General features: G+C 47.4%; 1 protein-coding gene across 1 annotated transcript in view; it reads left to right on the forward strand.

Annotated features, from left to right (window-relative positions):
• MVB12B (multivesicular body subunit 12B) overlaps nucleotides 1-17,640 on the forward strand; it is a 170,540-nt gene that overhangs the window by 89,547 nt on the left and 63,353 nt on the right. The window contains exon 8 of the mRNA XM_007471823.1: nucleotides 724-818. Within this exon, the coding sequence (XP_007471885.1) occupies nucleotides 724-818 (95 nt within the window). The remainder of the gene's footprint in view (nucleotides 1-723; nucleotides 819-17,640) is intronic.

Here is a 17,640-nt window from a genome sequence, read left to right on the forward strand (position 1 = left end):
TGATGACCACGACAAGTGGTTTATGTGTTTTGGTCGATACCTGCTTATGTGTGGGCAGCGTGGGCCTTAATGGCCAACGCCTGCACCATAAAAGACGAGCTGGGTCGATGGAAGGTACTTTCTGAGCACCTACTGTATGCTCCCACCTGAGGGGGACGTGCGGACACAGCAGTTCAGGGGAACGTGCCATTGTGGTTCTCAGTGGGCGTTCGTTTCCTGGACACACGTGCTAATAACACCTAACGCCTTCGTTCACAAAGTGCTTCCTGGGCTGTGACCCTCCACAGCCCCGCGGGACAGGCGTGGAAGCCACTGGATGGGTAATGGGACCAAGACAACAGAGCAAACCAAGTCCTGCGCTCAGAGCTGAGCATCCTGGTCCCACTGGTGCACTTTGCCCAGTGGGTAGAGATCAAGATTAAATCACCCACTTCCTCGGGGCACCTGCCACGTCACTTAAGGCTTGGGAAACCCTTTCTTCCTCTTGGATGTCCTTCCTTGTATGGAAAAAAGTGGCCACTGATGTCTGGAAACTTCTGAGTTCCTAGGGGGACTCGAGCTGGTGGGGCAGCTCAAGTCCTGCTTGAGAAGGCGGAGGTCCCCAGGACTGCCTGCTTCCCGGGCTCTGTGTTCTGTGGGCTGTTGGTGGCGCCTGTGCTTTCTGAGCCTTGGGGACTGCTCCGTGCACCCTGTAACCTCCTTTTTCTCCTCTGTCTTTCTCAGGCACATCTCTCTCACGCTCCCTGCTACCTTCCGAGGCAGGAACAGCACTCGGGCTGACTGTGGGTACCAGCACTCCAATCTGTATGCCATATCAGGTACGTGTGGCCACTGCGAAGGGCCAGCTAGCGCGTCTGTGTCCCAGGCACCGCCTCCCTCTACGTGCTTCCTGGCTGCTAATGGCATCTGTGTGTCTTACCTCTCTTTTTACCCCTGCAGGGGGCCTGTTCCCTGCAGGAACCAGGCCTTCCCTTTCCTCTGTGTCGCCGTAGCGCTTAGTGAAGGGCCAGATCCTCAGCATGTTTTGAAACTAATGATGAAAAACAATGTGTGCATTTCACAAGCTTGAAGGGAGGTTTCCAGAGAATAGTCACCACGTTGTTCACCTGCCAGATCCAGGGCAGGTTCCCCGCGGGGACTGGGGACCCCACAGACCTGAGGCCTTGTGCCGCCTGCCCTCCATATCCACGTCTGTCCTCATCTCTCATTTCTCAAAGCCAGGTCTGTGACCAGCGGGTGTGCTGGCGTCTCCCCCACCCCCAGCCCCATCGTATGAGTCTGTGATTTCTGCACTCGGCCCTGAAATGGATGGTGTTACCTTGGCAGGAACTTGGTCAGTCCTGGTTTCCTTTTTCAAAAAACTTACAAGCCTTATTACAGAATTGAGATTCATTAGGTGCCTGGCAGGGCAGGTGACTTGCTAAGAGCTGAGGAGACCCACAAACTTGACTCTGATTATACGGGGCCTCCAGTTGGGGGGCGTTTGTATATAAGGGGGAAATGGCAAATCGGTGCCACTTACCAGCACATACCCTTAATGGTGAGTGATGTTTTGAACACGGGAACATGGCATTCATTCATGTACCATAATGAATCGGTTATTTGAAAGGTGATCTTTTTTCTAAAAATTGCAACTTCAGGCTACTAAATAGATGAAATAGAACAATGGTATAATTCGTGTCAGTATTAGTTTTTCTTGTTATGATCCCTCCCTAATAGGTTTGGAAGTATAAACAAAGGCCAGTCGTTCCGTTTCTGGGTGGTGCTCCTGCTGGGGAAGGGGAAGGGGAAGGACAGAGATGTTCTCACAGCCCTCATCCTGGCTTTTCTCCAGGAGCCAAGCTCCCCAGGGCAGCGGGAACGTGTTGTCTAAGAGAAGCATCTCCAGGGAGAATTTCTTTTGTGCTCTGGCTATTTCAGCAGAGTCGACAAGGAGCATAACAAGTGTGGAAAGATGACCTATTTTGTAGAAAAGCTGAATATTTCCCCAGATGCCTAGTGGCAGAGTGGTGCAAAATAGGTCTGTGAAATCCAGCAGGGCGGCCCCGTTCCGAATGCACATAAGGAAAGCTCAATCAAAGCAGATGACTTTTTTCCCCTCCAGCTCACAAATCTTTTTCCAGCCACGGGGTTCGGCTGCCCCCACCTTACCTGGATTCTCTGATGGCTTTCCCAGCTGTTGACGTTTCTGCAGAGAAGGGCCCACAGAGTGAAATCTCCTCTGGTTTGGCAGGAATGTTCCTGTCTGCCTCTGGGCCACTGCTTCCTCACCCCGCGGCTTTGATGAGGTGTTGTCTGGGTTCATTTCAGCTGTTAGTTTAGCAATACCGAGGTAACAGTCTCAAGATGCAGGGGAAGCCATTCAGAAACTTCCTGTTACATTTGCGTAAGTGGCAGTCAATTGGATTTTATCTTCCAAACCGAGGTAGTTGAGGCTGTGGCCCAGGGCAGCAGGCAGCTCGGGCCTCCTCGGCGGTGGCAGCACCAAATTGCCCCGCCAGGGTCCAGGACTGCTTTGTTGTGATGCTGCCAGGCGTGCCCTGCGGGACCCGCGGGCTCCATAAGGCCTGCAAACTCAGCACTGCGCGGCCGTGGTGCGTGCAGCTGGGAAGGCTGCCCAGCGGCAGCCTACCTGCGAGCCATTCTGGCTAAAAGGGAGCAGAGACCGCCCACCCCCCCCTGCGCCCCCTGTTCCAACAGTATTTGGCACTGAGTGGCGTGTCTCAGTTTGGTATTGCGAAGCTAAGGTTTCAGTGGTTCACTCCCAAAACAGTCAGGGCAACATGTGCCCCAGCCCCCAGCCCGTGCACAGTGCCCAAAGCTAGGATGTCTGGCGGCTCTGCTGGCAGTGGAACGAGTCGCCAAACTTCTCCTCCCGAAGCAACTCTGCACACGTTCGCTGCGGGCGTCAGGCACTGAGCCCCCGGTGCGAAATCCTGGTCTGCTCTGCTTCATTCCTGAAACCATTTGACGACTGCGCCCCTTGCTTGCGGTCCCTTCCTAAGATAAGTAGGTTTCCAAACAATGTTATTAGAAGTTTGAAGAGCAGCCCACATTTAATTTGTACGTGTGGTTATTAAAGTAATATGTACTTTTAAGTGTTGTCTTCCCAAGGGCATATATTCCTTCTGTACCTTTCACTGAGACAGTTCCTCTCTGTCCTGCCTGCAGAGGGAGAGGCACTGCTCAGAGCTGCTGAGAGACCGGCGGACACAGCATGTAGCTCTGTCCCCAGCACACAGAGGTGCTCGTGAAATGGTTGTGGAAGGAAAGCACTTTGCCTAGTGTCTGCCTTGCCTGGGAGTACCCTCTATGACCCCTGGGGCAGGGGATCGTCCTGATTTGCTGCTCCAGCCATACAGTGTCTGGGCCACCATCTCTGAGCAGCCCAGCCCATCTCTGCACGGTGCTCCCGTGTTCAGCGGGGCTGTCTTACTGTATGTTCATATCCATCCAGCCATCTGGGGTACCACGCGCGCCGTCAGCGTTGCATGCCGACTGTTCTGCACTGTCCAGCCGGTGGGTAGTTCTCTCTTGCCCACAGAATTGGGGTGAGGAACATCGTGCTGAAATCCTGAGAAGCTTATTCCCTTCTCTGCCATCTTGTACCCTCATCAAAATGGCCATGAAGCACACCTTTGATCCTCACACTTCCTCTTCCAGGAATTTCTTCTGGAAAATACAGATGTGCAGAAAAGATTTATCCACAAGGGCGAGCACTGCTGCTTTTTAAATATAATACCCAAAAAAGGGGTGGGGGGGTGGATATCATAAATGTCTAAAATAAAGGCAAGTGGTTAAATTATGAAACATCCATACGGTGGCCTTAACTTTTCAAGCATCAGAAGTAGTTCCGATTCAGATAAAAAGGTGTGCGTGAATGCTGTTAAGTGACAGCCAGGACGTGCAGTGTGATCTCATTTTAAGAAATATATCTAAAGGTCTGGGAAGGTACATGCCAAGGTGTTTATAGTGGTTTTCACTGGATTTTCCTGCTCTTCTTTTTGTTTCTTTGAGGTGTCTCCTTTTTCTGTGATAGCACCTATTGCTCTCGTAAGAAGAAACAACATAGGACCGATGTTAACTTGTCACGCTCTTGGGAAGCCTTGCTGACTCCAGTGATCGCCGTCTTTTCTGAGTGCTCGCAAGTCTTCTGACTCATAATATGCTTTCAAATTCTAGTGGATATCACTTCCAGGCCACAGATCAATAACTATCTTATTATCCCTTTTTGAGGACATGATTTTTTTCTGTTGTTCAGTCCCCTGGAACCTCCTGTCCACTGATGTTTCTCAGAGACCACTGACTTATCTTTTGCGCCCGGTGGCCCTCCAGACACCGACTGCGCTTGAAAGCACCAGGCTGCTCCAGCCGTCTCCTCACCTGTCTTGCCCCTCAAATTCCCCACCATGTTATTCACTCCTTAGGGTTTGAGGATGGTTTTCTTTGAAAGAGTAGATGGAATAAAATGGTGGGTACCTGGTTTGTCACACTCTGCAACCTGCATATAGTAAGGTTGGCAAACCACTTTTTAAATTGTCCTTACTTGTGATAAATGGCAGCTCATGGGCTCATGCTTTCCTGGCGATATTCTTATTGGTGTGTCTCCCTCAGTTACATGCCCTTAAGATCTTCTCCTGGGAGGACTTGCTGCAGGGCCATGTTGATTTCTCTAGATTCTGTCCCAAAGCCCCAGTTCCTAAGTTTCCTTGTCAGAACTTTTAGTGGCTGTTAGTTTTCTTTTAAAGAATGTCTTCTCTCTCCTGAACATCTTATACTTTAGTTCCAGATGATGGTACCCTCCCTTTTTTTTTTCCTTATAATTTTTTTAGATGTTTAGGTGTCTGACTGTTTGCTCATTTCTCTTCCACCTATTCCAGAAAGATTTAAGGTAGCTGCAAAAATGCATGTAACAAAGTGAAAACGGAAGGGGAAAAGTAAGAGTGAATGAAAATACAGGATAGCAAAGTAGGGTGCAGCTGTGGGTAAGGCTTTGCATGAAGCGGAGATTCTGGATTTGGTTCTGAGTCAACAGTTTCCTTACGGACAACCTAAAAATAAGCTGGTTGTTCGAGGAGAGCCTAACTATTCCTTTTATGAATTTTTCTTCGTACAGAGGGCCCTGTGTCGTGCTGGGAACAGCCGCTTTTCTGTGAGTTTGATAAGGACAGACTGTATGCCCATGTGAGGCAGATCCACTCATGTTTGAACCCCTAAAATGTTTGGAAGTTGAGTGAGATGTTTCTTAAGAAATGCTTTTGTGCTGGGTGTCATGTGCCTTAGAGGCTGGGGACCTCGGGGGACGTCAGGAAAGAGGAGATCCCCAACGTCCTGTCCAACCTGAGGGCCACCTGTGCCGAGGGTCCCTGTAACAAGCAGCTCAGCCCAGAGGCATTGCTTTTTCCAACGTAGGAATGTCTTGTCAGCCACGTGGCAGGTTTTACTTAAGGAACAGGTGACAGTAGGTATGGGACACTACGCTGTAAGAGTCTTTTGCTTTTGTGGTGGTTATAAACTGATTTATAGCGCCACGTAAAGAATTTTTACCAAAGAACTTGTTTTTCTCCGTTTTGAAAAAAATTGACACAGTCGTGTAAATTAGTACAGTAAAGCAGATGCATATTAAAACCAGCATGTAATAAAACCAAAAATCTCCCAACTCAGCCCACAGTTTCAGGATGAGCCACATGCAGAAATGCGCTGAGGCCTTGTGGTGCAGGGAAGCACCTTTTAGCGCCTGACATCTTCATCTGTCCGTCAGCACCAGGCAGACCACGTGATTTATTTTCCACTTCGTCACTTTTGAGAGTGAAAGGGGCACAGAGTTGCATCAGGACAAAGCCGGAACCTGGAACCGACCCGGCAGACAGGGGCTGTGGTCACCTTGCCTTTAGCTTTTCTGTTTTCTTCAGGGTTTTTTTGTTTCTGTTTTTGTTTTTGCTTTTGTTTTTTGATTGCTGGAAAAGCCAGCTTATTGCCCTGCACAGCTGTTGCCTCTTAAAAACCAGTCCCTTTTCAAGATGTTTGACATCAAGAAGCGTGTGAGAGTGGACAAGCCCGAGTCCATCGGCCGGCAGTTTAGCCACGACACTCGTGCAGAGAGAAGGAGAATTTTGTCTGAAACATAGAACCCCGTACGAGCCGTGTAACTCTGACATCAGACCGGGAAAGCGCAAAGCAATTAAAAATAATTAATGATTTCTGAATATCAGCCTTCTCCATGCAGTTTTAATCTAGTCCTCATTTAAATTGGAAGATGGACATTTAATTATCAGTATTATGAAATTCATGATTTATATATTTCATCCAACTGGATAAAATTTCTGCCATCAGCCCTTCATCTTATTATGAAAGAAAATCTGTATATTTCACCGTGTGATCATTTAAAAACTCATCTGCAGCATACCAAACAACTGCAAACATATTTTCCTTTCATTTCTGGTGATTACATTATTTCTATCTTTTAATTAGGAAAAAAAAAATCTCACCTGGAGTATCGGAAATAAACTTAATACTGTAATGATCATAAAGCACTGCCGGGTCAGAAAATGAAGACCAAAGGACTAAAACAATAGGCTGTGTGAGAAACGCTGTTCTTTTCTGTGTAAGGTGTTCTAACAGACAGCTGCTCCACATGTCACGTTTATGCTGCAGAGTTTGCGTGTGGAGTGTGTGTGTGCGTGTGTGCGTGTGTGTGTGTGTTTCTCCTTTTCCCATGCATGTGGGTGAGTGTCAGCCTGCGATCGGGTTGACAACCTCAAAGGAGGGGAAGGGCCGCCAGCTTCTAGTGGGAGCCCCGGAGTAATGTGAATCGCCCTCTGCATTCGCAGGTACCCCGTGGCCTCTGTCATTAATGGACACGTTCACGCGGCTTTTCTGGCCTTGAACTTCAGACCCCTCCTTTCCTTTATCCTCCGATGAGGATTTTCAGACTCACCTAGGACTGGTTGGAGAGGTGGGGGGTGAGCATGTGGGAGGGTGGCAGGGATCCGCGGGAGGAACGTCAGTTTGATGCAGCCCCAGATTATAGCATATGGGGAAAATTCCTCAATGAAGTGAAAAAATATGTATAATAACGGTGCTCAAATCAAGGAGGAAATAAGTCATTTTAAAGACATATACATTTTTATCATCCCCTCTGACAGTCATTGCGTCCCTTGTCTATCCATCTATTCCTGCCCTGACAACAAAGGAAAATAGAATAAGAAAAAGCAGAAATGAATGGGAGTGGGTGGGCACTTTATTGCACAGTGTATCTGTACATCCTGACGTAAAGGTGCGGGTGACAGGTGGCCAGGTTTGCTCTGTACACAACCATGTGTGTGCTGTCAGGCGCTCACACACTGCCTTGTTTCGATTGATGAATTGCCTGCTTTCTTGATTAAACCTTCCGTCACTTAAGAAACAAAAAGCCTGTGTTTAGATGGCAGAGTGGGACACGTCAAAAAAATCTGTCTCCTTTACCTTTGTGCAGATGTTGGGCACAGACTGTAACATGTATTATTAAAATGAATGTGGCATTTACTGTGCATTATTCCTTTCCTGGGAGAAAGGACTGTAAATTATATGCTAATAATAAGCTTTAACCCTTTCGAAATGCAAAAGATTTAAGAGTGCAAATATTCATGTAGGCCTGGCTAATTGGACGTGCTTTCATACAGCCACCGTGGTCACTGAAGTTAATGAACGGTGTGTGCGGGCAGACACGCAGGGCACTTGGGAACTCGAGGTGCCCCGCTCTGCAAGTGCCTCTGCTAGGATTTTGCGGAGAGAGACCCTGAAACCCCTTGGCTGGGCTCTGGGTCATCTTACGACAGATGAGGTCCAGAGCCATGTCCAGTTCCCCCGGCGCATCTTTTGGACCCGAGCATCAGGCGTGGTCCTCTGGTGTTCTCCTGTGTCCCCGCTTACGGGGCTGGCTGGGCTCGGGCCCGGCAGGTACCAGGTGTTGGTGCCTCGCACTTCCTGGACCTGGCTTATCGGTCCGCAGTCCAGTTGCCCAGGTGGCAGACTCATGTCCCCAAAGCACAGCCTCTCAGATCAGACCTTGCGTTCTTTCATACCTCACCTGCCCGGCGTTGGGGCTGTCGGTGGCCAGACACCACCTGTCCGGTGTCCCTTCCTCTGTGCCCAGCAGCCGGGGTTGCTCCCTGTGTCCTCACCTTTGTGTCTTTCTGTGCATCTGCCCCTGCCAGTCCCATGGCTCAGGTGGCCCCACCGTCTCTTCTCCTTTTCTCTGCTGACCCACCCTTGAAGGCCTGCTCCTACACTACTCTTCATGCGGCTTGTCTGCGTCCCTTCCAGTCGGGGCTGCTGGTCTCCTCCCACACTGCTTTGTGTTAGAGCGATCTCACCTGGCAGCACTCTGGGGCAGCAGAGGCTATGTTTAGAAGAGATGATGGAGGCTGTCTTCAATCCTTTTTGAATCCATGCGGTTGTAATTAAAGGCAAAGAGACCAGAACGACTGTTTACTTCCCTGTTCATTCAGCAGACAGCGCTGCCGTGTGCCAGGCCCCGTGTGCCCTCTTCGAGGGAAGCGTGGGGAACAAGGGTCAGCATGTGACTGATGGGGCGTTTGGGGTCAGAAGCACGTGGGGCCATCGCACAGAGCCACTGTGAATGGCTGCACTGCACAGCGCGTGTGAATGGTTCCTGGCTGGAGCTGTGCAAGGGCCCTGCATTATGTTACCCTGGGCAAGTCATTCAACGCTAGTTATTCACCCCTGGAAAATAATACAGTAACCGCCCACTAGCTTCCCAGGATTGCTGAGAGGATCCAGGATCTAGAAGAGTATGTTATGCATCAGGAGGCAGTGTGGGGATGTCACTTCCCTCCATACTCACCTCCCCTGCAGGGCTGTGATCAGAGTAGGAGCCCAAAGGTTCGATGAGGATTGTCGCTCAGGACACACTGGCTCATCTTCTTAGGCCTGCGCTCCCTTGTATGATTTTATTTGTGAGATTACTTCTCAGCAGTCAGAGTACTCTGAGCGCTCAGCGAAAACATCTTCCTCAGGCCAGAGAAACTTGCAGTAAAGGCTCTGGCAGGGCTCGGCTTGGCATCCCCTGGAAACCGAGACCCACTGTCACGCATCGTCACTTAGACGTTGGCTGCTTTCCGTGGCAGGCAGCCCATGAACCCTTCTCGGGAAGGTGACAGGATGCTGGCTTGAGGGCAGGAAGGAAAGACACACTTGGCAGAGTGAGCTGGTGACTTCCATAAAATCTTCCAACATGCCTTTGGTGTTTTTGGAGGAAAAGTGCTGGTAGGCTGGCTGCCCTCCGCTCCAGGCTTTCATTTCTGCTTTTCCTGTGCTCCACCGGCAGGAGAAAGTTATGACTTTTTCCAGTTTCGTCATCGTGAAAAATAAAAATATTGTGGGAAGAGCCGGGTGCAGACCCAGCCTCTCCTGCTGACTAGCCCGGTGATGCCAGGCTCGGCACCACGCGTTTCTGGATCTAAATGCCCACGTCTCTCGGCATCAGTAATTGCAATAACAACATCAGTGATTCAGACGTAACAGTAGGTCAGCTAATATTTTTTGGAAGTTTCCTCTGTGTCAACCACTGTCTAGTATTGAAGGTAGCAGTGGTAACACCCACCTCCCAGGGCTGGTGTTGTGTGGGAAGGAGCCTGTGTGTTTTTCGGGTTGGGATACCTGAGGTGTTACTAGCAAATGTGTACTTATTGACTCCAGACTTCAGAGACATTCCATCCAAACGCTGTCTTGACTATAAACTTCCTAGACACGGACAGTTAGAGAAAAACCAACTTTCTGACACCTTTCTCCCTGCATGTTTACCTTCTTTGTCTAGTTTTTAAGCAGAAATATGCCTCCATTTCCCCATCGTAATTCCCTTCCTGGCAGGCAGCATGATTGTGGTCCTTTCTGAAGGCCTAGCCAGAGAAATGCTGAAAACAAAGGGAAGACGCTTAATCCCAGCTCTTCATCTGCTCTTAGCACTTCTTAAGAGGTTTTCTCTGGGGCGAATGAAGTCGTCAGGTTTACGGAACACTCCTGCCTAGGAGCAGCTTATATCAGATTAGCCCTTTGTTTCTTTTTCTATCTCTGTCTCTCCCTGTGTCGCAATAATAGACTGTCAGCTGAGAGGGGAAAATGATATAATTAAGGTAAATTCTTTAAACACATTTAGGGAGCTGAAGTTGTTTTTGCTTTTATTAAAATGGATTGCATTAATTTATTTTAATAAAACCTAGCCGCCTTCTAGCACTTACTGTGTACGAGACTCTGTAGTAAGCCCTTTCCATGCATTTTGTTATTTAATCCCAACAAATCCTTGCCAAGAAAACCTTTAGGATTTGTACTGTTGCTGCTACTATCTCTGTTTTACAGATACAGCACAGCTGCCAGCATTGCTGAGTTCCTACGTTCAAGCCTTGTTTCGAGCCTCATAAAATAAGTATCTTTATTTTACAGGTGGAGAAACTGAGGTTTGAGAGAGTGATTTGCCCACAGTTACACTGCCAGTAAGCGGGAGGGCTGAGATTGAAGCCCATCCAGACCCTAAGCTCCCAGCCCCTGCGTGGGGGACGCTCCTTCTGGCTGTGGACCATTTCCCTGCCTTTGTCAACTGAAGTTGGAAGGACACACACACCCAGAGTGGCTCACAGTTTATTAGGTCTCAGTGTTGTTTCAATCTCAGATGATCCCCGGCCCCTCATCTCTGGGACCGCATCAGAGTGAGGCCTTTGATGCTTGACTGGCAATGACCCCCCAGTCCGCAGGGCACTGCCAAGAGCGGTGTGGCTCCTGTTGGCCGTTGCTGGGCAGAACGGTGAAGAGGTGAGCACACAGCCCCTCACTTGAAGCTGAGTGACCTTAGGCAAGCGGCTTCACCTTTCTGGGCCTCAGTTTCCTTGTCTGTTAAGTGGGAATGGCAGTGGTTTGTAGTGAAGATTAGAACCGTGCCTGGTACGTGGAAGGTGCTATAGATGTGTTGATTATGATTGTAATTATTCCACCGCCCCTCCCTCCCGCCCCTTCTCAGATTCTTTCCCAACCAGGAAAGGGAATACTCCAGATGCTTCAAGGAGCCTCCTCTCCATCAGTAGGCAAGGCTACTGCTGGCCTTGTGTCGGAGACAGAGACCTTTGTCGGGGGGTGGGGTGGGGTGTGGAGCTCTGGGCACCTGGATGTCCCCTTGCTGTGGCCTTCCATCAGCCCTGTGGTGGCAGTGGGCAGCGCAAACAGACCATTTCACACCTTGGGACTGAAGTGTAGGCGTCGTCTTCCCCTGTCCCAGCTTCCCGGACCCTGCCCACAGTAGACCTCTTATTTGAACTGACGGTCACCTCAGTGCCATCCGCTTTGAAGCTTCGTTCTCTAGGTTGGGCCTCCTAAGGTGCCAGCCTCTGCTGAGGTCACTGAGCCATTCCAGACCCTGTGCGACCCTCTCCTGAGCTCCTGGTCGCAGCTCCCGTCCTGCTGGCCCCACTGCCTAGGTTCTCCTGCTCTCCCACGTGGCCCAGCTCCCAGGCTCCAGCCTGGCTGACTTATGACGGTAGTCACAGGGGATCAGCTTCCAGGTGAGCGTCTTTAAACTCCTGAAGACTTCGTGAGTAAAGGTGTGGGTGTTGGCAGAACTCGGGGAGAGGTTGGATGGCCGTACGGAATTCGGTGATGAGATCAGGAGTTATCCTCTCTGTCCGTCACACAGGATGTCAGGACGAATGCATTTAACTGCTAACGTTAGGACAAAAGACATTCTGATCTGTTTTGTAGCAGTGAAGCCACCTTTCCTCTGGACAGAATACCTGAATCCATCCGTTGTTGTGCAGTTGGTATTTGTGTCCTGAATACCCAATGCTTTTTTTTTCCTCTTTTTATAAATGGCCGGTGGTGGTCTTAACCTTTTATGTTTCAAAACACAGTCTCCACCGCTCCAGCCTAGGGTTTGGACGGGATGTATGGATCACATACCCCGGAGAACGAGGCTCCTCAGTCCTTGGATTTGTGTTTTGATTGTCTCAGACGGTGAGTGGGGCAGGGCTCTCCGCCAAGCTTGAGATCCTTTGTTTAGAGCGCGGTTTCTCGCGCCTGGCTTGTTTTACAGTGTGAACGATCTCATGATCCACTGGCGAGGCAACATCCATAATTTTGAAGGAGAGAGGAAAGCGTGCCTCGTTGGCCCTAAGCATCGCTCCTGGGGACACACATAGAAGCACTTAATCGCTTCCTATCTGGAGGCAATAAACGCACCCATCTTTCTGTTCCATTGCCTCCTGTGTTTACCTTAAATATGCCCTGTGCTAACAAAATGCCAGTGTCACTCCTGTCAGAGGGTCCTTCGGCTCACGAATTACACAGCCCCCACTCATCGTTCTTCTGCCAAAGGCGGTTGGACCTTTTATAGGCCCAACGTGGGCAGCTTCTTTGGCCATAAGCCTCTTGGCTATTCATGCTGCTTGTAAACTTTGGCCGTCTGACTGGCTTCCCAGTTCTAATAAGGGCGACCTGTCTTTGGTTACAATGTCTTGTTCAGTGCTCAGTTCTCTGCTGGAGTCCAGGGTCCGTCCCAGGAGGTTAGAACCACGAGCCTCATTCACTGGTGTGTGTCCAAACAGGGCCTGGCCCGCGGGAGGCGCTCGGTGATATTTGCCGTTGGATTGCTTCTTGAAATCCACCCTTTGTATCCGCCCTTCCCAGCTGCGTGACTTTGGACAATTTGTGTAACATTTCACTCGTCTCCTCTTCTGAATCTTGAGGATTAGGGATACTGGATGTGAAGTGCCTTGTACTGAGCAGGCCCCACAGAGATGGCAGCTGAATGACTGTCACAGACACTGGCGTTCCAGGGAGCGCTGGTCTTAGTCACCTGCAGTAAGACCCCCACCTCCACCCCGCCTAAAATACAGTCAGGAGGGGCAGCTGGTCCACTAGGCAGGGCCAGAGGGGAACTCACAACTCACACCTGGAGGGACCCTGCCCAGTTCAGGGGACTTCTTGGTGTCATAGAAGACCAACCCCCCCATCCTAGCTCAGAAATTGGTAATTGCATGAGATGTGAGTTTGTTACTGGGTAAAACAATTTAAAAGAGAACATCTCAACATTTAAATGAGGCTCCAGTTGTCCCCTTCCCTTCTCATCGAATCAGCTCCCACTGAGAAAGGGGCATATCCGTGCTCAGCCCTCCAAACACTTTGACTTCTTTCTTCTTTGCCTTTTGGTTTGTGGCTCTTTCTTTCCTGCCCCTGTCATCCCAGGACCCTTGAGCCAGAGTCCTTACATAACTGTGAGCCAGGGCTTGGTTTCAGGGTCCATGAGAGTCACACCACCCACCGAGCACATCATGAAGGCTTCCCTGCGCTCCAGAGCTGCTGCCAGGCCGGGTGCCGGCTCCAGGGCTTGTGCCGAGGGCTGGCTCGGCAGCCACAGGACACACCATGCACTGAAGACGATCTTTCTTGGGGTTTGGGAGAATAGTTTAAACAACTTTCTTAGATGTCCCCCTCTTAGGGGAGGAAGCCAGGGTATCTATCGATGCTAAGGGACTGCTCCTTTCTTCAGACTACATTTTTTTAAAAAGATATTGTACCTTTTATTTGGATTTAATGAGGACAGACATTTTAATCAGAGGTTAGTCATTTATTTTTGAAAACTATTGTTTTGATTCATCATTTTTGCAGATAATTAAATGGTTCACTTGGCACAGTGTGTCTATTTTATTAAACCAGGTAATTTTGGAAAAAAAGAGAGATGCTATTTTTTGGATCACTGCACAAGAATTGCTTTTATCTTCATCTGGTTGTTTTGCCAAAAGGCTCTCTCATGTTCAAGCATTTGGTGTCCTCTCTGGTCTGGGGGGACTTGCCCTTGAATGATTGGGTTGTTAGCCTCTATGCCCTTTGAACCCGGAGGTGAAGAATAAATTCTGTGCTGTTACCTTTTAGAAAGACTCTTAGGTTTTAATTGGATTGGGGAAAAGAGCCTACAAGTTATGAACTTTGCAGAGCAGCAGTTTTTATGCTAAAAACAGATTAATTGTAGCCCTCGCAGTGGGTGGAGTTTAAAAGTCAATTACTGCTTGTCCTATTATAATTTACACACCTAGGATTTGAAAAAGTCTGTCACTTGGTATAAAAATGAAAAGGTTACGTGTACTAGTTTGAGTATTCCTGTGACTTTTCATTTGTAAATGCTTTAGCTACACATATTTGTGTGCATGCAACTTGTAGCTGCGGAGTTCTAACATTACTACAGCTGTGAGCAGGATTCTTCAGGAAGAGTAACCTTTAAGATTTCATTCTTTACATCCATAACCGCTTGGAATATAGTCCTTTGTCTGGCGGTTCATTCCACTTGTAGGCACCGTGGCAGCCCCTGCAGGGCCTTGGGGACACTCCACTCCCGGGTCATGAACCAGTGAGGGATGGCCCTTCAGGGGTCAGTTTTTTAAAAACAAATTGCTCACGACGTTTGCCTTCTTTGATTTGCCCATGTTTGCATCCTGAATCCGTTAATTCACTCATTAAAAGGATTTATTTTAGGTGGACCAATTAAAACTTTGGAAGCTAATTTTTTGCTGAGTAGCGCGGACCTCTGGAAGCACAATTTATAATACAGCTTCTGCCCTTTCCCACCGAGAGCTGTCTGATCATGCTGCAGTCCCTGGTGCTCAGAGTACAGAACCACTGTCCTTTGTCCTCCTGTGCCGGGAAGCTGCTGTGTGGGTGGGTGTCTCCGGGCCTCCGTTGTTTTATGGGGAACTGGCAAGTCTCAAAAGCTCAGCCCAGCCCGGGAGTGGCTCGCACTATTTGTTTCCTTGCATAAACCCCATAGTTTAATATTTTTTAATAGGAAGCTGCTGTGTAGTTGGGATATTTAAACAGTTATTAACCGAATGACAATTAACAGATTGCATAGACAGATTTTCTTTTGAAAACCTCTGAAATTGAGTACAGTTTGCAAAACTATCACGACCTAGTAATGACAATGAATTTTGATTTCCCGGAACTGATATTAGACTCCTTATTAAACTATGTGCATCTGCTTTTAATTTACTCCAAATAATTGGAAAATGCAATGAAGCTTTCCAATTAAAGCACGGCTTTATGCTGTTTAATAATACCCCCATAATATTATAGCTTATGAAGTGACAGGTGAGTTGGTGTATGAATAAAACATAAAGCCAGCAATAAGGGACAGAAAACCGGAGACAGTTGTGGGGATTTTAAATGCTGGATGTAATTTGCATATATTAATCTCTTCTTTTCAGCCTTATCAGGCGTTCTTCAGTATTTGAAGTTAAAATAGCGTTGACAGGCGGGAGTACGCTTAGTTTTTTCAAGGATTTATTACTTGTATAATTTCTGATCTTTAATAAGCAGATATGACTGATCCTCATAGTTCTATAGAACGTGGTTAATTGTTCCAGATGGCGTGTACTGATTATGCAAAATTACTTTTCACACCATTTTTTTTGTGATGGAGTTTGGAGTAAAATTAAATTTTTTATAGCCTTCTTATCATGCTGTTTTACAGTGGTTTTTCCACAGAAGTTGAATTTAATCTACTATATTACATTGACCAGCACAGTTATTCTAATGTAGCATTTTGTGATTTGACAAAGAATAATAGAACACATTGCTCATTGTTCATTACACTGTCCCTAATAAAAAGGAGCTCCTGTGTATTGAACATAGCTGTTATTTATGAAGAATGCCTAATTCATACAGTTAAAAATGCAAAATTGTACTATGTAGTAGTTCCTTTTGGGGAGAGAATATCTGGGAGAAGCAAATGGAAATAGGCTTGTTGCTACAGATTTTACATGCTAGAGGAGGGGTCTTCTTTTAATGACCAGAGTGTTTAAATTGTGCTACTTTCTTCTTCTGTGGAGGAGAAAAAAAAAAAAGCCTAGATAATCTCATTCTATTAAGAGAGGTGTCACCAGTTGACTTGTCTTGATTTACATAATCCCAGAAGTCTTTCATAATTGAAGAGCATATATAAAAGGTGGTTATACTTTGGTATAAAGTATCCAAAAAAAAAGTCTAAAAAGCTCCAATGATAACTCGTCTCTTAACGTTTTCTACAGCATTAATTTTTGCAAAGCATCTTGCGCTGGTGTCAGATCCAAGTCCAGGCTGTGCGTGCTACTGGGTGACATTAATCTAGGCTTATCCCTGTCCAGGTTCTCAGATAACATTCTCTCTACAGTTCAGCTGGTAGTGGGATATGATGGACTCAACAGACGCACCCCAAAATGAGATTGTAAGGCTCTTATCTTGATGCAGGGGTAGATGCAGTTTCTTTCCTTTGGGAGAACTCCTCCCAGGAGCAGGGGGAAGGGGATAGATTTTTCTGTTGCATGAAGAATCCTGTTTGGGTGCATAGTATGTTAAATACAGTACATAAAGAAGAAAAGCATTTCTGACGTATGTAATCTGAAGTTTAACTTGTTTTCAAGAGGCCGCTGGGTAATAAGTCTTATCAGGATTTTTATAGACTCGGGATATACATTTCTATTTCAGATAGAGTAGAATCCCTCATACAGAGAGACTCACAGATCTTTCTGTGGCCCGACTGCTTGCTCTGAGTAGTTAGTTCGGTTCTGTGCATCAGCACCTCACACCCACCGCCGTCCTCCTGCAGGCCCCGAGAATGCTTCCTTGTTTGAACAGACTTGAGGTGGATTTGGATCTGTTTCAAAGGTTCAATCCCCTTAGCCCTGGGGGAATCAAACTTTTTAAAAAAAATATCCTTCTACTAGCAACACTGATTGCTCTTCAGAGCGAGGGCCCCGGAGTAGAAGCAGGACTTCACTGATGCCTCCGTGGCAGGCTCAAGGGAAACAGACAAACAGAAGGTTGCAGACCTCAGAGGTCAGAGGACGTCTGTCCAGCTGTCTGCTGAGGGTGGGAGCACACGGTGCAGGGCAGGGGTGCTGTCTGGGAGCGTGGGCTCTCCAGAGGGCCCGGGAAAACAGGTTCAGTTAGATGCCCAGATGTTACCACTGCCAGTGTTGTGTAGATTGTACTGTATTCTGGTCTTCATAATATTTTCGGTTAAGGTCTACTTTGTATCTAGTCTAGTCGTGAAAGAAGTTAAATGGTAAGGTAAATATATTTGGCTGCCTGTAGTACTGGAATGACTAATTCAGCCAAACATAAAGAAATGTGATTTGGAGTCCAGAGCACTTTGGATAAGGAGCACTAACTAAATTCTGTATTTGCTGTACCTCCAGAGTACTTTAAACGCTTCAAACCTTTCGCATGCCCTCTTTTGTAAACTCAAAATGTATTTTGTGAAAATGAAAATTATATGAAAAAGAGAATGCATAAATCAGACATGATTAAAAATATTTGTTCTAACGCAGTAATAATTTCGTAGTAATGCTTTCATCAGTATAGCTTAAGGCTACATTAAGTGGACAGACTTTATATGGGTTCTCTAATTTTAATCTTCAAAATGCTATCTAATGTCTCATTAAGACTTGCATATAATGTATCTTAAGTACAGTCATTAAATATAGTTTAGGGAGATTTATGTTCAGATATTGCTTAAAGATGTTTTAATAGGCCCATTTACTCTGATGATATTAATGAGCTCTTAATACAGACTAAGCTTCTAAAACTAATGGTAACGACTCCAGCCTGAACACAACAATTTGGGCT

Source organism: Lipotes vexillifer, unplaced genomic scaffold (genome assembly GCF_000442215.2).
Source record: "Lipotes vexillifer unplaced genomic scaffold, Lipotes_vexillifer_v1.1 scaffold98, whole genome shotgun sequence".
In the NCBI taxonomy this organism is placed as follows: Eukaryota; Metazoa; Chordata; class Mammalia; order Artiodactyla; family Lipotidae; genus Lipotes; species Lipotes vexillifer.